At 42.3% G+C, this 24830-nt stretch overlaps 1 protein-coding gene across 2 annotated transcripts; it reads right to left on the bottom strand.

Moving 5' to 3' along the window:
• Positions 1–4197: 4197 nt before the first annotated feature.
• LOC106605422 (FAST kinase domain-containing protein 4) lies at positions 4198–24830 on the bottom strand. 2 transcript variants are annotated; one of them, XM_014201063.3, is made up of 11 exons: positions 24728–24830; positions 23625–24143; positions 23092–23412; positions 13870–14044; positions 8756–8913; positions 8523–8633; positions 8004–8148; positions 7593–7844; positions 7412–7523; positions 7228–7342; positions 4198–4756 (listed from the first exon to the last, which is right to left on the bottom strand). In XM_014201063.3, exons 2-11 carry the CDS (start codon positions 24039–24041, stop codon positions 4655–4657), a joined length of 1908 nt encoding a protein of 635 aa, XP_014056538.3. In that variant the 5' UTR covers positions 24042–24143; positions 24728–24830; the 3' UTR covers positions 4198–4654. The 2 variants fall into 2 exon arrangements, with proteins under 2 accessions (XP_014056538.3, XP_014056539.3); XM_014201064.3 differs by lacking the exon at positions 24728–24830 and adding an exon at positions 24623–24719.

A 24830-nucleotide genomic window follows, 5' to 3' on the forward strand; every position in this document is an offset into this window, starting at 1 on the left:
AAATACTGCTCTTAAACGCTAGTAAAACTAAATGCATGCTCTTCAACCGATCGCTGCCGCACCCACCTGCCCGACTAGCATCACTACTCTGGACGGTTCTGACTTAGAATATGTGGACAACTACAAATACCTAGGTGTCTGGCTAGACTGTAAACTCTCCTTCCAGACTCATACTAAGCATCTCCAATCCAAAATAATATCTAGAATCGGCTTCCTATTTTGCAACAAAGCCTCCTTCACTCACGCTGCCAAAAATACCCTCGTAAAACTGACTATCCTACTGATCCTCGACTTCGGCAATGTCATTTACAAAATAGCCTCCAACACTCTACTCAGCAAACTGGATGCAGTCTATCACAGTGCCCTCCGTTTTGTCACCACTACATATTCGTCGCCAGATCCACTGGCTCCAGGTCATCCAGGTCATCTATAAGTCTTTGTTATGGTGACCAGCTCACTGGTCACCATAACAACACCCACCCGTAGCACACGCTCCAGCAGGTATATCTCACTGGTCATCCCCAAAGCCAACACCTCATTTGGTCGCCTTTCCTTCCAGTTCTCTGCTGCCAATGACTGGAACGAATTGCAAAAATCGCTGAAGTTGGAGTTATATCTCCCTCATTAACTTTAAGCATCAGCTATCCGAGCAGCTTACCGATCGTTGCAGCTGTACATAGCCCATCTGTAAATAGCCCATCTGTAACTAGCCCATACAACTACCTACCTCATCCCCATATTGTTTTAATTTACCTTTTTGCTCACCAGTATTTCTACTTACACATCATCATCTGCACATCTATCACTCCAGTGTTAATTTGCAAAATTGTAATTACTTCGCTACTATGGCCTATTTATTGCCTTACCTCCTTAAAAGACAGGAAAACCGTCCAATTCACACACTTATCAAGATAACATCCCTGGTCATCCCTACTGCCTCTGATCTGGCAGACTCACTAAACACACATGCTTTGTTTGTAAATAATGTCTTAGTGTTGGAATGTGCCCCTGGCTATCCGTAAATTAAAATGTTGCCATTTGGTTAGCTTAATATACATTTGAAATGATTTATACTCTTACTAATATTTTTGTAATTTTTATATAACCTTTATTTAACTAGGCAAGTCAGTTAAGAACAAATTCTTATTTACAATGACGGCCTAGTGGGTTAACTGCCTTGTTCAGGGGCAGAACGACATATTTTTACCTTGTCAGCTCAGGGATTCAACCCAGAAACCTTTCGGTTACTGGCCCAACGTTCTAACCACTAGGCTACCTGCCGCCCCATTACATGTACTATTGATACTTAAGTATATTTAAAACAAAATACTTTTAGACATTAACTCAATTAGTATTTTACTGGGTGACTTTCAACTTTAGTCATTTTCTATTAGGGTATCTTTACTTTTACTCAAGTATGACAATTGGGTACTTTTTCCTCCACTGATTCTAGGTGAAACAATACATGTAAACAGAATCTTAAACATCCTGCTTTATCATTATAGCTGTCAGTACACGTTTCAAATCAGCGCTTAGCAACAACATACAGTGCCTTCAAAAAGTATTCACACCCATCAACTTTTTGCACATTTTGTTGTGTTACATTGAGATTTTGTGTCACTGACCTACACACAATACCCCATAATGTCAAAGTAGAATTATGTTTTTTGACATTTTTACAAATTAATCAAAAATGAAAAGCTAAAATGTATTGAGTCAATAAATTGTCAACCACTTTGTTATGGCAAGCCTAAATAAGTTCAGGAGTAAAAATGTGCTTAACAAGTCACACAATAAGTTACATGGACATGATATTTGAATGACTACCTCATCTTTGTACCCCACTCATACAATTATCTGTAAGGTCTGTCATGGAAATTAATTCTGAGAGAAACTTTGTCATTTCTTCAAACAATCATCTTTATTTAATATTGATTAATTATTGCAATAATGAAACTGGTCGGCCGAGAGCCTAACCTGTACAGAAATGCTGAGCTCTTTATATAGCTCACACTAACAATGCTTAGTCATGGCTGGTTCCACCCCTCCCATGCAGACCAAGGCTCCAGGCTCTCTCTATCTTGGTTACACCCACCACATCTTGTCTATGTAATGCAGTCTAACTCATTTGTCAGCTCAAGCCATCTCTAGTGACCACACGCCCAGATTAGCTGCAGGGGACTAGAGTGGAGACCATAAAAACACAGCATTATCAGGACAGAAATGTCATACTATTAATTAAATATTAATTGCTAACTATTAATATCAAACAGATCAGGTAAATACGTAATTTTTCTATCACAGGTCCCACAGGTCCCACAGTCGAGTGAATTTCAAACACATATTCAACCACAAAGACTAGGGAGGTTATCAAATGTCTCGCAAAAAAGGGCACCCATTGGTAGACGGGTAAAAAAAGCAGACATTGAATATCCCTTTGAGCATGGTAAAGTTATTACACTTTGGATGGTGTATCGATATACAGAGTCACCACAAAGATACAGGTGTCCTACCTAACTCAGTTGCCGGAGAGGAAGGAAACCGTTCAGGGATTTCACCATGAGGCCAATTGTGACTTTAAAACAGTTAGAGTTTAATGGCTGTGATAGGAGAAAAATGAGGATGGATCAACAACATTGTAGTTACTCCACAATACTAACCTAAATGACAAAGAATTTAACAAAAAAAATCCAAAACATGCATCCTGTTTACAATAAAGGCTCTAAAGTAAACATCAGAAAATGGGGCAAAGAAATAAACATTATGTCCTGAATACAAAGCGTTATGTTAGTGGCTAATCCAACAACACATCACTGAGTACCATTCTTCATATTTTCAAGCATGGTGGTGGCTGCATCTAGCCATACATGATGTCTTCGTAAGGTGGTTTGAAGCCAGATACAAATCTGATTCCTGGCCATGTGACTTGTGTCTGAATGTCAAATCTGATTTATTTGCTCTCAAGGTGGCTTTTTAGACTGTTATTTTGCATATCTTGTTGCTAGCTACTCTGTTGACAGTTTGACAGGAACACGTGGTAGCTAATTAGCTTGTTAATTGTTTACAAACGAGTGAATGTGCTAATGCTAAAGAGCTATCCAGCTAGCTAGTGGAGTGCCTTGGCTAGCCAAAAAGGTCTAATTTCAAAAGTTGGATAATATTATCCTTTGAGGCTTTAAAAGTGCTCTTATACTTGGATTTGTAATATTCAAATCAACTGGAAAATAGTCAATTGCAAGCATTGTCACCTTAGCTTGCTACATAACTTCTGCATGATAGGAAGCATGAGCACAACCACCAATCAGCTTACACTACCGTGCACACACCCGCCATTACTATGGCAACTAGTGTAGCCATGTCATCAAACGACTGCTGTCTGAACACACACAAATACGATTTGGTCACTTGTAACTTGCTGTTTGGACAGTCTGTATCCCAAAACTGATTTGAGCATTAAGACCTGCAGTATAAACAAGGCTTTAGAGACTTACCCAGAAGGACTCGATGCCAAAGGTGCTTCTACAAAGTATTGACTCTGGGGTGTGGATACTTAAGTAAATGAGACATACATTTATTTACATGTTTTCACTTTGTCATTATGGGGTAGTGTGTGTAGATGGGTAAACATGTTTTGATTGAATTCAGGCTGTAACAAAATGTAAATTAAGGGGTATGAATACTTTCTGAAGGCACTGTACGGCACAGACAACAACAGCTGTGTGAGCCGATCCCTCTTGGATACATTCAGCACCCCCCACAACACACACCGCTGACCCATGACGTTTGATAATAAATACATATTAGCTGTAACTTGTGAAGAGAAGCATCCTCAGGCTGAATACCACACCTCCATCAGGATGCCAATGATACCATTGAAGCTCATCCAACCCAATGTCCTCTCTAAACACACTGTGAGCGAAGTCAAGACCTACCAGAGCCATAGATAATGGGCTTGTTCCACATTGCAGGTGGATGATGTCTGACTGATCTACAAATAACCTTGCATCATAAATAACGACTTATTATTTGTAGATCAGTCAGTCACAATTGACCCACAATGGATCACAGATTTGATACTCTCATATACAGCCAATGTTATAGTCATGGAACATTGGTGCCAACATGGAAGACAGTGTGTGGAACATGTATATCAAAACTAAAACGTAAAATAATTTATTCAATCAAATCACTCAAAGCTCATATTGATAATTTAATTAGATCACTATTCACAGGTGATACACAGCTTTTAACATTCATTGGGGCATTGATTCTATGATGCTGCTCTCTATTCTCTTTGAGTGTCACTTAGGGACACATCCTTAGCAACAGAGGTCTTTCTTTCCTTGCTTTCTGCTGTAGGGCCCTCTTTCTCCCTCTGTTTGCTCTCTTCAGCATACAGAACTCTCAGGGGCCGTCTCCATGGTAACAAGGAAAGCCCCACGCATCGGCAAGGCATCCAAAGATAAAACGCCAAAAGAGATTTTCCACCAAGCGGCTTGTTTTAGAGTGGGTTGATTAGTGTGTGTGTGTGGTTGCTGTTCAGAGTTGTTTGAGACCAGATTGGTTCTGGTGAGCCGTCCTTGGCATCCTGGCTCTCCTCTTTCCAGTCCAGTTGAGTCTAGAACTGAACCAGACTTCTGCAGTTTGGCCTAGTTCACTTCGCCATTTCCTCAGCAATGGCCTTCCCCATCTTATCCTTCACATACGCCCCTTTCTGCCAATCAGACTTCAGCTCCAGCCACTCATAGTATGGCACCTAGAGAGGGACAGAAAGTACAGATTCAGGGGTTTGTCTATCAATAATACCCTTTACCTTGCAATACTATAGCTGACATACACCCAGTAGTGTTTTTATGCAAATCAGGTTTGGAGACAATCTAGAGGGTTCTCTCATTTGGGCAAAAGTCCATCCTCAGTCTTCTGTCCTCCGTCCCCCAGAAACCAATAAGTGGTCGAGGAGTGTGTCAATTCATTAGTAGGAAGAGTGTCCTACCCTCCTCAATAGCCACCTTTCATTGAGGATACTCATGTGTATCCTACCGCGGAAAAGTTTTCAAATCTGACACATACTTAAAAATTTTTTTTTTAAAACAGCTTTTGTTTCGTCTGTAGAGAAAAACATGCACGTTTAAAAACGATACGATAGGGCCTCCCGAGTTGCGCAGCATTCTAAGGTACTGCATCGCAGTGCTTGAGGCATTACTACAGACCCGGGTTCGATCCCAGGCTGTGTTACAACCGGCCGCGACCGGAGAGAATGTCAAGAGTGTGCAAAGCTGTCATCAAGAAAAGGGTGGCTACTTAAATATATTTTAATCTGTTTAACACTTTTTTGGTTACTACATGATTCCATGTGTGTTATTTCATAGTTGATGTCTTCACTATTATTCTACAATGTAGAAAATAGTCAAAAGAAAAACCCTAGAATGAGTAGGTGTCCAAACTATATATCTATATATATAAAAAAAAAAAAAAAAAAAAAAAATGATATGCTACTTATTCTTTTATATATAAAAAGTCTTGCACAACTCCTTACACATTTATTTTGGGATCCACCACTGTAAACGTCATTTGCCTAATGACGTGCAAGTGGAGAAGGACAGTCTCATCAGTTTACTAGTTTACCCAGCATGCACCACAGTGTTCTCAGGCTAACGCAATTGGCCTAGATGAGAGAGAGCGGTAAGATTGGCTAACGCGATTGTCCTGGATGAGAGCGAGAGAGAGAGAGCTGGGATTGGCTAAGGAGCTTGGCCTAGATGAGAGAGCTGCTGCTGCTATCCTCCAGGCTCCTGACTGACTATCAGGCCTTTTTATAACTGGCATCCTTCAGGGACAGACCAACCTGGCCCTGCATGATGCAGCATTACATCGCTTTCTATAGCATTAGCTAGCCAACTTTAGCATCATACGGTACACCGCTAGCCAGCGTTAGCCACTAGAGTTAATTTCTTGAGAAAAACTGTCCTAAAGTTGGAAACAAACATCATTATGTCGTCACCCAGAGTCCCATTATTCTATTTTCCAAGCTATATTCACAATATTTTATACGAGTGTACAAAACATTAAGAACACCTCTTTCCATGACAGACTGACCAGATGAAAGCTGTGACCCCCTATTGATGTCACTTGTTAAATCCACTTCAAATCAGTGCAGATGATGGGGTGGAGACAGGTTAAAGAAAGATTTTTAAGCTTTGAAACATGGATTGTGTATGTGTGCAAAATATTTAAGTCTCTTTGAACGGGTTATGGTAGTGGGTGCCAGGTGCACCAATTTGTGCGTCAAGAACTGCTGGGTTTTTCCACACTCAACAGTCTCCCGTGAGTACTCCCTGACAAAGGCCATGCAGCCGAAACGCGTCAGAGTTTTTAAACTTTGTTTCCATTGAACATGCCATACAAATAAAGGCATTTTAATTAATTATATGAAGAGTGCCTTGGTCCTCCTTTTTGTTTCCTGTGAGTATCAAGAATGGTCAGCACCCAAAGTGGAGGTGGTGTGTATCTCCCGCCTGGATTACTGCAACTCGCTGTTGGCTGGGCTCCCTGCCTGTGCCATTAAACCCCTACAACTCATCCAGAACGCCGCAGCCCGTCTGGTGTTCAACCTTCCCAAGTTCTCTCACGTCACCCCGCTCCTCCGCTCTCTCCACTGGCTTCCAGTTGAAGCTCGCATCCGCTACAAGACCATGGTGCTTGCCTACGGAGCTGTGAGGGGAACGGCACCTCCGTACCTTCAGGCTCTGATCAGTCCCTACACCCAAACAAGGGCACTGCGTTCATCCACCTCTGGCCTGCTCGCCTCCCTACCTCTGAGGAAGCACAGTTCCCGCTCAGCCCAGTCAAAACTGTTCGCTGCTCTGGCACCCCAATGGTGGAACAAGCTCCCTCACGACGCCAGGACAGCGGAGTCAATCACCACCTTCCGGAGACACCTGAAACCCCACCTCTTTAAGGAATACCTGGGATAGGATAAAGTAATCCTTCTAACCCCCCCTTAAAAGATTTAGATGCACTATTGTAAAGTGGTTGTTCCACTGGATATTATAAGGTGAATGCACCAATTTGTAAGTCGCTCTGGATAAGAGCGTCTGCTAAATGACTTAAATGTAAATGTGTATGCTGTGGTTAGGGTTTGTGTGTGCAATGGACAGTGACTGTCGTAATGACTGCCAGACTCTCTCTTTCAGTCCACCGCCCCCTCTCCTAGTCATCCCTCCATACCTCTACAAGGATAAAGCCAGCCAGTTTGAGGTGCCGTCTCATCATGGTGAATCGTCCCAGCAGATCTTTACTCCTGGAGCCATAGTTAGGAAACTCCCAGGTCAGGAATGCTAACCTGCAAAGAGAAGGACTGTCAGAACACATGCACACACACCCACCAACACAGACAACCTTCTTCTCTCACCTGCATGCCCCCTCAGGTAAGGACTTGGCTCCGCCTCCTCCAGGCAGGTGAGGGGCCGTCAGGGTCACCAGGTCCATTGGCTTAATGTCACTGTCCACCACCAGCTCTCCATCTTATTGGACACAACACATCAGTCACCTGTTGTTCCAGGCTTAAAGTGTTTGTGTGCGCGTGTATTCACCTATGGTCCAGCCATATATAGTGTTGACCCCGGTACGTAGGGCCTCTGCTTTCCCCCCCACCAGATTATCCAGGGCCCCCTTTAGTCCAGTCTGTAGAGGGGAGAGGGGGGAGTCCCGGCCCAGGGTGGAGGGAAGCAACATGGCCTCTGTAGGCAGGGTGGAGGACAGAGACTCTGGGTGTTCTAACTTGAGGGTAGCAATGATGTGGAGGAGCTTCAGGCGATAGTTCTCCACTCGAGTTTGACTGCCTTCTGTAAAACAGCAATATAGCAACGCAACATAAAATCATCAGAATCACCCAAGTCTGTACAGCTGAGAAAGTACAGGGCTATTAACACAGAACATCAGTGGATCGATCCTCTGCTGCCATCTCCTGGGGTGGACCAGTACTAGTGTGTGTGTGTGTTTACCTGAGAGTTTGGCAACATGTGTGTGTTGAGTGAGGGCCGTAATGTGCTGGGGCTTGGCCTGCTGTAACACACACAGAGACCACACCACGTCTGTCTGCAGGAACGCCTCCAGGCTCGGGAGAACACCCTCCAGGGCAGAGTGGACCTACATACACACAGAAGGAGACAGATGATAAACACTGACTACATTCTGGGAAGGTATTCTAGCCAAAAGCCTCTTCCCCTCATCAGCCAAAGTTGATAGAAATGTAATGAGCAACACTGACATGACTGAGAACCCCGTCTGTTCTACACATCATTTATCCTTGAGTATGCAGGCAGCATCACATCCAGCCGTGATTGGGAGTCCCATAGGGCAGCGCACAATTGGCCCAGCGTCGTCTGGGTTTGGCCGGGGTAGGTTGTCATTGTAAATAAGAATTTGTTCATAACTGACTTGCCTAGTTAAATAAAGGTTACAAAATAAATAAATAAACAGCATAAGGTAAATAAACAAACAAATTGCTACTCATTGTTTACCTTCTTGTAGAACTCCTCCCCCTTGCTGGGCTGGAAGTTCAGCCTGGCCAATGACATGAGCAGGTTACAAAGCTGCAGTGTGCTGTACTTCTGACTGTTCACGCTGTAGTGCTGAATATTTTTTTTTATCAAACAAAGGAAGAAAATAAGAGAGGATGAGTTAAGCAACATTGGTTATGGAGATGATGCTATCAGTTTAAGATGTGTTTAGCGGTGTCTGAGTGTGTGCAGACCTCAGCGAATGCCTCAAACAATGGGAGATGGAGCCACTTGAGGAAGGCTAGTGATTTGGCGCAGCGAGTGACATCGGCAGAACTAATCTCTGGCATTCTGGGTAACAACTCGGCTGCCAATCGCTGGAAGACCTGGGAGTGGTGGAAATTCAACTTCCCTGGGAGAGAGAGAGAGAGAGAGAATTTAAAGCCCCCATGCAGTCTTTGTAATTTTATTTTGAAATTATCACAGTCTAATAAATCACTGTTCAATGAATGAAAATATTTTTTATAATTTATTTCCCTGAACCTCCTTTGGCACTTGAAATGATGTCTGATTGTGTGAGCATTAGAAGGATGGTAGGATGGTCTAGAGCCCACCACTTACCCAGATGAACAATCATTGGTCTATTATAATCAGATCATGATGTGGGCCAAAAGTTCCATCCCACCAGAACAGGCTGAAATTCCAGGGGCCTCATTCATCAAACGTGTGTACATTTTTCTCTCAATTCTGGCGTACTTGGAGATTCTAGGATATGCATGTACGTCAAATTATTTGGATTTAGCAAACTGTCACAGTCAAGCAACATATACACGTTTTCATTCATATATATAAAATCATTGAACACATATAATGGCGCCCGAGAGGATGGGTGTGTTTTACGGTCTCCTAACCAACTGGGGTATTTTGCTAGTAACTTATTTTTAACATAAAGTCACTGCTACTGTCCCTTATGACCGAAAAGAGCTTCTGGACATCAGAACAGTGATTACTCACCTCGAACTGGACAAATATTTTTTCTTTAAATGAGTCCGACCTGAAGGATATACTGCTTCTCCGAGACCATCTCCGAGGTCATTCGCGTGAAGCAAAGACGGAAATACAGTGGGCAAAGGTCGGGGTGCCTTGTTGATTTACTAACTCGCCTACGAATCCTCACACAAGCATCAAATCAAAGTTTGTCACGTGCGAGGCCCTAACCAACAGTGTGATTTTTAAGTAAAAAAAAAAAATTGGTATTAGGTGAACAATAGATAAGTAAAGAAACAAAAACAGTAAAAAGGACAGTGAAAAATAACAGTAGCGAGGCTATATACAGGCACCGGTTAGTCAGGCTAATTGAGGTAGTATGTACATGTAGGTATGGTTAAAGTGACTATGCATATATGATGAACAGAGAGTAGCAGTAGCGAAAAAGAGGGGTTGGCAGGTGGTGGGACACAATGCAGATAGTCCGGGTAGCCAATGTGCAGGGGCACCGGATAATCAGGCTAATTGAGGTAGTATGTACATGAATGTATAAAGTGACTATGCATATATGATAAACAGAGAGTAGCAGCAGCATAAAAGAGGGGTTTGGGGGGGGGGGGGGGGGGGGGGGGAAGAGAATGATTACTTGTTCAGGAATTCTTATGGCTTGGGGGTAAACATTTTTTAAAAGCCTTTTTGTGCTAGACTTGGCGCTCCAGTACCACTTGCCATACGGGAGCAGAGAGAACATTCTATGACCGGGGTGTCTGGGGTCTTCTAAAAAAAATGTAGGGCCTTCCTGACACCACCTAGTGTAGAGGTCCTGGATGGCAGGCAGCTTAGTCCCAGTGATGTACTGGGCCGTACGCACTACCCTCTGTAGTGCCTTGCGGTCGGAGGCCGAGCAGTTGCAGTACCAGGCAGTGATGCAACCAGTCAGGATGCTCTTGATGGAGCAGCTGTAGAACCAATGCCAAATATTGTCAGTCTCCTGAGGGGGAAATAGGCTTTGTTGTGCCATCTTCATGACTGTCTTGGTGTGTTTGGACCATGATAGTTTGTTGGTGATGTGGACACCAAGGAACTTGAAGCTCTCAACCTGCTCCACTACAGCCCTGTCGATGAGAATGGGGGAGTGCTCTGTCCTCGTTTTTCCTGTAGTCCACAATCATCTCCTTTGTCTTGATTATGTTGAGGGATAGGTTGTTATTCTGGCACCAATCGGCCAGGTTTCTGACTTCCTCCCAGTAGGCTGTCTCGTCGTTGTGGCCTACCACTGTTGTGTCATCGGCAAACTTAATGATGGTGTTGGAGACATGCCTGGCCACGCAGTCGTGGGTGAACAGGGAGTACATGAGGGGACAGAGCACACATCCCTGAGGGGCTCCAGTGATGAGGATCAGCGTGGCAGATGTGTTGCTACCTACCCTCACCACCTGGGGGCGGCCCGTTAGGAAGTTCAGGTGTTTAGTCCCAGGATCCTTAGCTTAGTGATGAGCTTTGAGGGAACTATGGTGTTGAACGCTGAGCTGTAGTCAATGAATAGCCTTCTCACGTAGGTGTTCCTTTTGTCCAGGTGGGAAAGGGCAGTGTGGAGTGCAATAGACACTGCATCATCTGTGGATCTGTTTTGGCGGTATGCAAATTGTAGTGGGTCTAGGGTTTCTGGGATAATGGTGTTAATGTGAGCCATTACCAGCCTTTCAAAACACTTCATGGCTACGGACGTGAGTGCTACAGGTCTGTAGTCATTTAGGCAGGTTGCCTTAGGGTTCTTGGGCACAGGGACTATGGTGGTCTGCTTGAAACATGTTGGTATTACAGATTTAGTCAGGGACATGTTGAAAATGTCAGTGAAGACACCGGCCAGTTGGTCAGCACATGACCGGAGCACACATCCTGGTAATCTGTCTGGCCCTGCGGCCTTGTGAATGTTGACCTGTTTAAAGGTCTTACTTACATTGGCTACGGAGAGCGTGATCACACAGTCGTCCGGAACAGCTGATGCTCTCATGCATGCCTCAGTGTTGCTTGCATCGAAGCGAGCATGGAAGTGATTTAGCTTGCGGCTGTGCTTCCCTTTGTAATCTGTAATAGTTTGCAAGCCCCGCCACATAAGACGAGCGTCGGAGCCGGTGTAGTACAATTCAGTCTTAGCCCTGTATTGGCGCTTTGCCTGTTTGATGGTTCGTCAGAGGGCATAGCAGCATTTCTTATAAGCTTCCGGGTTAGAGTCCCGCACCTTGAAAGCGGCAGCTCTACCCTTTAGCTCAGTGCAAATGTTGCCTGTAATCTATGGCTTCTGGTTGGGGTATGTACGTATAGTCACTGTGGGGACGACGTCCTAGATGCACTTACTGATAAAGCCAGTGACTGATGTGGTTGTACTTCAATGCCATTGGAAGAATCCTGGAACATGTTCCAGTCTGTGTTAGCAAAACAGTCCTGTAGTTTAGCATCTGCTTCATCTGACCACTTTTTTTTTTTTTTTTTTTTTTTTTTTTTTAAATAGACCGATACACTGGTGCTTCCTGCTTTAATTTTTTCTTGTAAGCAGTAAGCAGGAATCAGGAGGATAGAATTGTGGTCAGATTTACCAGAGGGAGAGGGAGAGCTTTGTATGCATCTCTGTGTGTGGAATACAGGTGATCTATAATTTTTTCCCCTCTGGTTGCATTTAACATGTTGATAGAAATTATGTAAAACTGATTTAAGTTTCCCTGCATTAAAATCCCCAGCCACTAGGAGCACCACCTCTTTGTGAGCAGTTTCCTGTTCGCTTATTTCCTTATACAGCTGACAGTGCAGTCTTAGTGCCAGCATCCATCTGTGTTGGTAAATAAACAGCCACAAAAAGTATGGATGAAAACTCTTGGCAAGTAGTGTGGCAAACCTAAATCTGTTTTACCTAATATCTACCAGCATGTCACAAAAAAAACATACAAAGCTCTCCCTAGCAAACCATTTGGCAAATCTGACCATAATTCTATCCTCCTGATTCCTGCTTACAAAAAAAACTAAAGTACCAGTGACTCGCTCAATACGGAAGTGGTCAGATGACGCGGATGCTACAGGACTGTTTTGCTAGCAGACTGGAATATGTTCTGTGATTCATCCAATGACATTGAGGAGCATACTACCTCAGTCACCGGCTAAATCAATAAGTGCATTGACGACGTCATCCCCAGTGACATACATTTATTAATATTTTATTTATTTAAACTTTAATCGAACCAGGGTGTCTGTAGTGATGCCTCAAGCACTGAGATGCAGTGCCTTATACCGTGCGCCACTCGGGAGCCCGACCAGAAGCCATGGGTTACTGGCAACATCCGCACTGAGCTAAAGGCTAGAGCTGCCGTTTTCAAGGAGCAGGACACTAATCCAGGCGCTTATAAGATATCCTGCAACTCTTCCCTCTTCCCCTCTAAAATCTGACATTTTCCCCACAATTATTTTTATATTTTCCCAAATTATGTTCCGTTTAATTTTTCACTCTTAAAATTACAATTGTTCATAAAGAACCAACGAAATTGGATGTTCAGAATCCATGTCAATGCTTAAATTACATCAGAAGAAATTTGCAGTGAAGCACGTGAAAATAGCATGTACTTTCAGAATTGTTTGCCGAGCTACTCATGTGTGAACCACTAGAAGTTGTGTGCACGCATGGTTTGAGATTTGCGTGGAGACGCACACACTTTCCCATCAAGTTCAAAATGGATAAATACCAACCTTTGTGGTAAAACTGGCACACGCAAGGTTAAATACTTTTTTTGTGCACGCACCTTGATAAATGAGGCCACAGGCATTTTTTTCAAACAGCTCTTACACAAAAAGGGCATTTCATCATTTTCACAATTACAGAGTGTTATTTCAACCTCAGTGTGAAAATATTAATATACTTACCCCCTTTAAATCTGTTGCAAAACTGAAAAATTCACAGCTGAAATATCAGATGACCGCAGGTAGTTTGATGTTAGGAAGATTGTTAAAGGAGGAGGATAACACCGGTACCAGCATTCAACCCTGTGGCACATCCTTTTACATCTCCAGATTATGTGTGTGTGTGTATATATATATTACTGCGCAATTAAGACATTTGGGTTATTGTTCGGTTTTTAAACAACTTATCGACCTACATAGATTCAATTATTTGAATTCCATTACTTTCAAAAAATTCTGTGAAACTCAATGCGTACAGTGTCACTAGCGGGAAAAAAACAGTATGCCTTGTTTACTTTGAAGAACTACCCAATAGTGATTGTCAGACAGCATAGGCAGCAGCTCTATGGAGATGAAATGACTTGAAATAACAGTCATAAAATAAAACAAATGTAATATCCACAACAAGAGAAATATTTTAGTCAAGTGTATGTACCATATGCGTAGGCGAGGTCCAACAGTAGCGGTGTTGTAAGGTCTGTTGAGGGTTTCTGTAGGAGGTGGTAGGACAGAGCTCTGAGCAGAGGCACTGAACGGCGTCCCTGAGACACCAGAGACACACACACCCTGCGGATATCCTCCGCCCCAAACCCTTCAGCTAGCTCTAACGCCTGGGGTGGGAACAGAGAGAAACGAAAAGGAGCGTTGGGTTGAGAGATTTGTTGATGGTGGCAGTTAGTTACATATTTGGATAGTGAAGCAACTATATATTTTTTTTAATGGCTATATAGTCCAGCATTTCAGATTTTGAGATATGAGCCATTTTTCATATGAGCCAACAGTACAGATACCTTGAGGTATTTTCATACATATGTTTTAGTGTTTAGAAATGAAAGCACTATGTATTTAGTCTGCCCATGTGAAGAAGTTTAGACAAATTTACTTATACAGTAGTGTATCAAAGCAGTCAAACGTTTAGCATTTGGTCCCATATTCCTTAAATGCAATGACTTCATCAAGCTTGTGACTCTACAAACTTGTTTGATGCATTTGTGGTTTGTTTTGCCCAATAGTAACTGAATGGTAATTTTCTGTCTGAGTGAGTAGATAAGATGTTTCTGAACACTACTAAATTCATCCTGATAATGACCTGAAGAACTGTAATATCCTATGTTTCTCGGAAACTGATTCCTGCTTACAAGCAAAAACTCAAACCGGAAGAACCAGTGACGTGCTTAATATGGAAGTGGTCCGATGAAGCTCATGCTAAGCTACAGGATTGTTTCACTAGCAGAGACTGGAATATGTTCCAGGACTCAGCCGATGAGGTAAACTCCATCGTCACTTCATTAATAAGTGCATTGATGACGTGGTCCCTAAAGTGACCGTACGTACATATCCCATGGATTACAGAAAACATCAGCACTGAGATAAAGGCTAGAGCTACTGTTTCAAGGAGCGGGAGACTAACCCGGATGCTTATAAGAAATCCCGCTACGCCTGCCGAACCATCAAACGCAAAGCGTGAATACAGCACTAAGATTGAATCCTATTACAACAGCTCTGAAGCTCGTCGGATGTGTCAGAGCTTGCAAACTATCACAGATTACAAAAGGTAAACCCAGCCGCGAGCTGCTCAGTGACGCGATCCTACCAGACAAGCTAAATGCCTTCTACGCTCGCTTCCAGGCAAGCAACACTGAACCATGCGTGAAAGCACCAGCTGTTCCAGATGACAGTGTGATCACGCTCACCATAGCCGATGTGATGAAGACCTTTAAAACAGGTTAACATTCACAAGGCCACAGGACCAGATGGAAGGGTTGAGCAGTATACAGATTCATGTCGTCATACCATCCTTTTCTCACCCTGGGATTTACGGTATTACCGGCTTAGTACACAACAGAGCAAGAAAAACGCAAAAATGCCCATTGGCATCCATTACCAGAATGCTAACAGAATTAGCACAAGTAATCAAGAATTTCCATGGAGGCTGCTAGCCAAATATGCTAACGAGCGCAAACTAAAATAAATGAATTGCAAAGACAGGCAATCCAGCTCAAAGTTATACATACAGTGCCTTCGGAAAGTATTCAGATGCCTTGAATTTTTCCACTGTTATGTTATTCTAAAATGTATTAAATCATATTTCAATCTACATACAATAAAAAAAGCAAAAACAGGTTGACATTTGATAATTTTAAATAAACTGAAATATCAAATCAAATTTTATTTGTCATATGCCCACGAATACAACAGGTGCAGACCTTACCGTGAAATGCTTACTTACAAGCCCTTAAATATCACATTTACATAAGTATTCAGACCATTTACTCAGTACTTTGTTGAAGCACCTTTGGCAGCGATTACAGCCTCGAGTCTTCTTGCGTATGACGCTACAAGGAGTTTCTCCGATTCTTCTCTGCAGATCCTCTCAAGCTCTGTCAGAGATGTTCGATTGGGTTCAAGTCCGGGTTCTGGCTGGGCCACTTAAGGACATTCAAAGACTTGTCACGAAGGCACTCCTGCATTGTGTTGGATGTGTGCTTAGGGTATTTGTCCTGTTGGAAGGTGAACCTTTGCCACAGTCTGAGGTCCTGAGCATGTTTTCATCAAGGATCTCTGTACTTTGCTCCGTTCATCTTTGCCTCGATCCTGACTAGTTTCCTAGTCCCTGCCGCTGAAAAACATCCCCACAGCGTGATGCTGCCACCACCGTAGGGATAGTACCAGGTTTCCTCCAGATGGGCCGCTGGGCATTCGGGCCAAAAAGTTCAATCTTAGTTTCATCAGACCAGAGAATCTTGTTTCTCATGGTCTGAGAGTCTTTAGGTGCCTTTTGGCAAACTCCAAGCGGGCTGTCATGTGCCTTTTACTGAGGAGTGACTTCCGTCTGGCCACTCTACCATAAAGGCCTGATTGGCGGAGTGCTGCAGAGATGTTTGTCCTTCTGGAAGGTTCTCCCATCTCCACAGAGGAACTCTAGAGTCAACAGTGAAGAGGCGACTCTGGGATGCTGGCCTTCTAGGCAGAGTTGCAAAGATAAAGACATCTCAGAGTGGCCAATAAAAATAAAAGATTAAGATGGGCGAAAGAATTGACACTGGACAGAACTCAACCAGAATCCCGGAGTCACCTCTTCACTCTGACGTTGAGACTGGTGTTTTGCAGGTACTATTTGATGAAGCTGCCAGTTGAAGTCACTGTTTCTCAAACTAGACACTAATATACATGTCCTCTTGCTCAGTTGTGCACCGGGGACTCCCACTCCTCTTTCTATTCTGGTTAAGGCCAGTTTGCGCTGTTCTGTGAAGGGAGTAGTACACAGCGTACCAGATCTTCATTTTCTTGCATGGAATAGCCTTAATTTCTCAGAACAAGAATAAACTGACGAGTTTCAGAAGAAAGTTCTTTGTTTCTGGACATTTTGAGCCTGTAAGCCAACCCACAAATACTGATGCTCGAGATACTCAACTAGTCTAAAGAAGGCCAGTTTCATAGCTTCTTTAAAATCAGAACAGTTGTCAGCTGTGCTAACATAATTGCAAAAGGGTTTTCTAATGATCAATTAGCCTTTAATAATGATAAACTTAGAGAACATAACTTGCCATTGGAACACAGGAGTGATGGTTGCTGATAATGGACCTCTGTACCCCTATGTAGATATTCCATTTTTAAAAGATCTGCCGTTTCCAGCTACAATAGTCATTTACAATATTAACAATGTCTACACTAATTCTGATCAATTTTATGTTATTTTTAATGAAAAAAAGTGCTTTTCTTTCAAAAACAAGGAATTTCTAAGTGTCCTCAAACTTTTGAAAGGTAGAGTGTATTTTCTATCCATTTTAGAATACTTTCTGAAGGCACTGTATATAGGTAGGAGCTACCGAAATGTCATTTTTGGTGAGTTTGGACATTTACAAGCGGATGTGAACGATAACTTTGTTCATTTGCAATGTCTTTGACACATGCTTGTCTGAAGGAAGAACAGTAACCTCTAACGTTAGCATTTTTTGAGGGGGTATGATTTTTGTGCCTCTAACCTCCTCACAATTCATTCATGATTATCCATAATCATTGTAGCATCCACATTAGAGGTCGACTGATTATGATTTCTCAACGCCGATACCGATTATTGGAGGACCAAAAAAAGACGCTACCGATTTAAAAAATAAAAATTAAATTTTTTTTAAAAAATGTATATATAAAAAAATTACAAATAAAAAACTTTTTTTTTTTTTTGGTAATAATGACAATTACACCAATACTGAATGAACACTTATTATAACTTAATATAATACATAAATACTATCAATTTAGCCTCAAATAAATAATGAAACATGTTCAATTTGGTTTAAATAATGCAAAAACAAAGTGTTGGAGAAGCTAACGTTTAAGTTCCTTGCTCAGAACATGAGAACATATGAAAGCTGGTGGTTCCTTTTAACATGAGTCTTCAATATTCCCAGGTAAGAAGTTTTAGGTTGTAGTTATTTTAGGACCATTTCTCTATACAATTTGTATTTCATATACCTTTGACTATTGGATGTTCTTATAGGCACTTTAGTATTGCCAGTGTAACAGTATAGCTTCCGTCCCTCCCCTCGCTCCTACCTGGGCTCAAACCAGTAACACATCGACAACAGCCACCCTCGAAGCAGCGTTACCCATGCAGAGCAAGGGGAACAACTACTCCAAGTCTCAGAGCGAGTGACGTTTGAAACGCTATTAGCGCGCACCCGGCTAACTAGCTAGCCATTTCACATCGGTTACACCAGCCTAATCTTGGGAGTTGATAGGCTTGAAGTCATAAACAGCGCAATGCTTGAAGCACAGCGAAGAGCTGCTGGCAAAACGCACGAAAGTACTGTTTGAATGAATGCTTACGAGCCTGCTGGTGCCTACTATCGCTCAGTCAGACTGCTCTATGAAATCATAGACTTAATTATAATATAATAAACACACAGAAATACGAGCCTTAGGTCATTAATATGGTCGAATCCGGAAACTATCATCTCGAAAACAAAACGTTTATTTTTTTCAGTGAAATACGGAACCGTTCCGTATTTTATCTAACGGGTGGCATCCTAAGTCTAAATATTCCTGTTACATTGCACAACCTTCAATGTTATGTCAAAATTCTGGCAAATTAGTTCGCAACGAGCCAGGCGGCCCTAACTGTTGCATATACCCTGATTCTGCATGCAATGAACGTAAGAGAACTGACACAATTTCACCTGGTTAATATTGCCTGCCAACCTGGATTTCTTTTAGCTAAATATGCAGGTTTAAAAATATATACTTCTGTGTATTGATTTTAAGAAAGGGATTGATGTTTATGGTTAGGTACAGTCGTGCAATGATTGTGATTTTTTCGCAAATGCGCTTTTGTTAAATCATCCCCCGTTTGGCGAAGTAGGCTGTCTTTGTTAGGAAGAAATAGTCTTCATAGTTCGCAACGAGCCAGGCGTCCCAAACTGCTGCATATACCCTGACTCTGTTGCAGAGGTGACACATTTTCCCTAGTTAAAAGAAACTCATGTTAGCAGGCAATATTAACTAAATATCCAGGTTTAAAAATATACTTGTGTATTGATTTTAAGAAAGACATTAATGTTTATGGTTAGGTACACGTTGGAACAACGACAGTCCTTTTTCGCGAATGCGCACCGATTATATGCAACGCAGGACAGGCTAGATAAACTAGTAATATCATCAACCATGTGTAGTTAACTAGTGATTATGATTGATTGTTTTTTATAAGATAAGTTTAATGCTAGCTAGCAACTTACCTTGGCTTCTTACTGCATTCGCGTAATAGGCAGGTTCCTCGTGGAGTGCAATGTAAAGCAGGTGGTTAGAGCGTTGGACTAGTTAACCATAAGGTTGCAAGATTGAATCCCCAAGCTGACAAGGTAAAAATCTGTCGTTCTGCCTCTGAACAAGGCAGTTAAACCACCGTTCCTAGGCCGTCATTGAAAATAAGAATGTGTTCTTATCTGACTTGCCTAGTTAAAAAATATTTTTAAAATAAAATCAAAATTATTTTTTAAATAAAATCGCCGGCCAAAAATACCGATTACCGATTGTTATGAAAACTTGAAATCGGCCCTAATTAAAAAAAATCGGCCATTCCGATTAATCGGTCGACCTCTAATCCACATGAATGTAGAAGTGTTCAGAAACATCCATTCTTACTTGTAATAAAAAAGTGACTCCAAAATGGCACAAGATATTATTCACCATTGAGTTCCTATTGGGCAAAAAACAACCAAAAACAAACCGCAAATGCATCCAACAAGGTTGTTGAGTCACAAGCTTGATATATTCTAGGGATGGGCATGAGTAATCGAGTACTCAAACGGACATAAAGTCTTGATCTTCTACCAAAGATTTTTTTTAAATCTAATACTGTAAAACTATATGATAGAATGTGCTTTGTGGCTGCCCGAACAGGCAAGTAACATTTTGGCCCAAATCTTTTTTGAAATGTTTTCTTGACAGTCAATTTGCTTTGACTCTAATGTTCCATTTGTACGTGCATTTGCAGAGCATAATAAAAAAGAAACCAAGCATCACACAGTTCTCTCCCAAAATTCCCTTTCCCCACCGTGTCTCATTCACTTTGTGTTCCGACCGCTCCCTACACACACGGGTGCTGAGTATGCACAAGCTCCAGTTAGGCCTACAGAAAAAAAAATCTCTATAAAAAATAAATCTAACTGATGGGATACACAAGCTACATTCCTTGCCAAAGGACGACAGTTTAATCACATATTCAAAATGGACTGGTTGATTGATGTTGGAAAATGTGTTTCAATAACGAGCTGCAGTTTTGGAATAATTGTGTCCCGTCTATTTTCTGCTGAGGCTACTTTGTGAACTGATAGTGCCATTTAGAATTGTTTAACCTGAGCCATAACCCCTCTAAACATAGACAGGTTCCACACTGAAAATACACAAAAACATTCGTTTGATAAAGTTAAAGAGCGGGCCTACTCACCAAACAGAACTGGTGGCCGTAATTCCTCACCATGCAGTGTTCAATGTGGAATTGTTAATCCAATTACAAAGAACAGGCAAAAAAAACTAAATAGAACATCTGTATATTGAAAAGACAGATTTAGAAAACATTTATTGAGCCGGCTTCAAATGATCACTGAGAATAGCTGTTCTTGATCCCAAGATGCACATCACTTCGCAAAGGCAACTTTTTTCATTTGGAAAAATATTCTATTCAATTTTATTCTGTTATCTTACATCATGTTTTTTTTTTTACTATAAAATACGTGTCTTGACTGTGATAAGGGCCCGGGAAATAATAGCATCTTTGTCTGCTAAATTAACAAAGCAAGCCTATGCCATTGCACAGAGATATGTTTCTACAAGTAAGCGCCACTGCTGAGGTTACTGCATTTTTGAAGATCGTGTTCCATGATATAATATAACTAGTTGATATTAAGGTTTCAATAAATGAATCTTAAAAGGTACTTGCTTTTTTATTGACTGAATACTGTGTATATGGAGCAATTTAGCAATTAGGATTTGTTATCTGTAATGGTTATGACAAATGTGGCATTGTCGAGCACTGTTGGCATAGGCCTATAGATAAATGCGCACATTTCTTTCCAGTGCGGTCCTTGTGTTCTAAAAATATATTTAGAAAAATTAATTTGAGTACTCAAAATTATGCGAGTATTCGAACAGTCAAAAAAATGTAAAATGCCCATCCCTAATCATTGCGTGCAACGAATATCGTGACAAATAGTACTACATTTGACTACTTTAATACACTAAGTAAATTTGTCCAAATACTAATACATTTTTTAAATGGAGGGACTAGATACATAAAGGTGCTTTCATTTCTAAACAGTAAAACAGTTATGTATGAAAATACCCTAAAATAAAAGATTCTTTACTGTCGCCTAATATGAAACATTCTGTCTCAAATCTAAAATGCTGGAGTATAGGGACAATTTAAATGTATTCACTGTCCAAATACATAGACAGTAGTGTATGTCTATTTGATAACTTAATAAGCGTAGTGTGGGGTTAGTAGTATACAGTGCCTTGCAAAAGTATTCAACCCCTTGGCGTTTTTCCTTTTTTGTTGCATTACAACCTGTAATTTAAATTTGGATTTCATGTAATGGACATACACAAAATAGTCCAAATTGGTGAAGAAGTGAAATGAAAAAATAAAAATGGTTTTTTTTAAAATCCTCAAAATATGCATGCATATGTATTCACCCTCGTTGCTATGAAGCCCCTAAATAAGATCTGGTGCAACCAATTACCTTCAGAAGTCACATAAAGAGTTATATAAAGTCCACCTGTGTGCAATCTAAATGTCACATGATCTCATATATATATATATATACACACACACACACCTGTTCTAAAGGCCCCAGAGTCTGCAACACCACTAAGCAAGGGGCACAACCAAGCAAGCAGCACCATGAAGACCAAGGAGCTCTCCAAACAGGTCAAGGACAAAGCTGTGGAGAAGTACAGATCAGGGTTGGGTTATAAAAAAATATCTGTAACTTCAATCATCCCACAGAGCACCATTGAATCCATTATTAAAAAAATGGAAAGAATATGGGACCACAACAAACCTGCCAAGAGAGGGCCACCCACCAAAACTCACAGACCAGGCAAGAAGGGAATTAATCAGAGAGGCAACAAAGAGACCAAAGATAACCCTGAAGGAGCTGCAAAGCGCCACAGCGGAGATTGGCGTATCTGTCCATAGGACCACTTTAAGCCGTACACTCCACAAAGCTGGGCTTTATGGAAGAGTGGCCAGAAAAAAAGCCATTACTTAAAGAAAAAACTAAGCAAACATGTTTGGTGTTCGCCAAAAGGCATGTGGAAGACTCCCCAAACATATGGAAGAAGGTACTCTGGTCAGATGAGACTAAAATTGAGCTTTTTGGCCATCAAGGAAAACACTATGTCTGGCGCAAACCCAATACCTCTCATCGACCCAAGAACACCATCCCCACAGTGAAGCATCGTGGTAGCAGCATCATCCTGTGGGGATGTTTTTCGTCAGCAGGGACTGGGAAACTGGTCAGAATTGAAGGAATGATAGACGGCGCTAAATACAGAGAAATTCTTGTGGAAACCCTTTTCAGTCTTGAGACTGGGACAGAGGTTCACCTTCCAGCAGGACAATGACCCTAAGCATCCCGCTAAAGCAACATTCAAGAGGTTTAAGGGGAACCATTTAAATGTCTTGGAATGTTCTAGTCAAAGCCCAGACCTCAATCCAATTGAGAATCTGTGGTATGACTTAAAGATTGCTGTACACCAGCGGAACCCATCCAACTTGAAGGAGCTGGAGCAGTTTTGCCTTGAAGAATGGGCAAAAATCCCAGTGGCTAGATGTGCCAAGCTTATAGAGCCATACCCAAAGAGACTACCTCCCTCCTTGTGCAGCTGTAATTTCTGCAAACGGTGGCTCTACAAAGTATTGACTTTGGGGGCGTGAATAGTTATGCATGCTCAAGTTCTGTTTTTTTCTGTCTTATTTCTTGTTTGTTTCACACAAAAAAATATTTTGCATCTTCAAAGTGGTAGGCATGTTGTGTAAATCAAAATGATACAAACCCCCCAAAAACCTATTTTAATTTCAGGTTGTAAGGCAACAAAATAGGAAAAATGTCAGGGGGGGTGAATACTTTCGCAAGCCACTGTAGGTGCTCGTTACCTTATCCTCCAGTCTGTCCATCAGTGCAGGACTGAGGTGTCCAGCCCTAGCCATCAGGGTACTGACTGTTCTGGCATCAGCGATCTCAGTCCAGCGGAGCTCCAGCTGTTTCAGCGCTGCGCTCACCAGCAACACCTCCATCTGACCGTTCCGCCCTGCTCCCCAGTCTGCCAGGAAAGCCAGCTGTTTGTAGGAGAGTCTGCGTACACGCCACAGCACCTCTGTCTGGATGGAGCGTTGTACTGCAGCTGTAGGAGGAACACCCAGAGTAGAGAGGGAGCGCAGCAGAGAGACCAGCGTACCATTCCACACTGACGCTACCTGGGGGAAGAGACAGTCAATTTACACACACTCAAAAGAAACTCGGAGCACCGAAGGTTTTTGTGAATATTTTGAGCCGCCCTCAGTGTAACCTGCCCCATGTCTCTTGCTTTCTCCCCTCCTTACCCATCTTCATCCCCTCTCAACCCTCCACTTATCTACCCTCACCTTTCCTCATCCTACTTGTCCCTTCTTACTACACCCTCTCCTACCTGTGCAGTAACTGTGTCCATTATATCCAGCAGTCTGGGATCATTCAGCAGCTCAAATTGGTCCATTTTAGCCCCACCTTTCTCTCTACCAGCCAATCTGACAAGCTGAACCAGAGTCTTAGCTGCCTGATTGGCCTTTCCTCCTTGTGCCGCCCATGCCTGCAGGACATCCTGTGGAGATTGGGCCCTCTCTAAGAGCTCATCCAGCTGGGTGCGTTTGGGCTCGATGGGATACTCCTCTTTGACCAAACTCCTGCCCTCACATAGTCCTCTCACCACAGGCTGCCGCCAGGCCTGGGCCCACAGCGGCTCTGCTGGCCCAGCTGCAGGGGTAGGCAGGCGGACAGCGGTGGCTGAGGCCTGGGGGGTGGCCCTGGGGAGGAGACGGGCACATCGGCCCAGCAGACGGTTGGTCATGGAGGAATTGAGAGCAGCACGAGACCAGAGAGAGCAGCACGAGACCAGAGAGCAGCGAGAATCCTATTCACAACACAGCAGCCAAAGTCACCATGCTAACACCTGAGAGAGAGAGAAAGAGCGAGAGAGTTAATTCAAGAGAGTGAATATCACTCAGTGGTTCTCATTATTTTGGGGATTCTTAACCTACAATCACATGTTGCTATGCCCAAACAACCCCATAATGTGCAACTTTATGATATGGACTATATATTCTTATTCTCCGTAGTCTGCCGGACACGGACTGCTGTCAACAAGCTTAGCCTAGCTATCTTGAGACGCTTTAGAAATTAGTAACGCGGGGATTGTGTTATGTAACTTAACATTGTGTCAACAATCGTGTAGCCTGTACTACTACAAGCAAACCACTTGCAGGAAATCAATGAATAGACACGGTTGTGGCAACTAGTCATAGTAGACTGAACTGAAATAACGTTACTAGCAACATTTCTGTCTCAAAAGCTGAGATGCCATCAAGCGTATTCTGACCTTGCCGACACTAGGGTTTATGCCGTTCTAGCTATTACAATTATGAAACTCACAGACTGGCAACATTCTCTGCATTCACAAGTACATCTGTGACGGGTCTTGTGGAGACATATAAATACATGTAGCTGCCATTTCTATCTTTAAAGGACTGTTCTTACCTTGATAAATAAGCTAGATAGCTAGTGGACGAAGGCGACATTCACATGGAGATGTCAGCAATAGTCGCAAGAAAATGACCTCATCAAAGATACCGGTGTCACA

The sequence above is a fragment of the Salmo salar genome, chromosome 05, assembly GCF_965601325.2.
Source record: "Salmo salar chromosome 05, fSalSal1, whole genome shotgun sequence".
Lineage (NCBI taxonomy): Eukaryota > Metazoa > Chordata > Actinopteri > Salmoniformes > Salmonidae > Salmo > Salmo salar.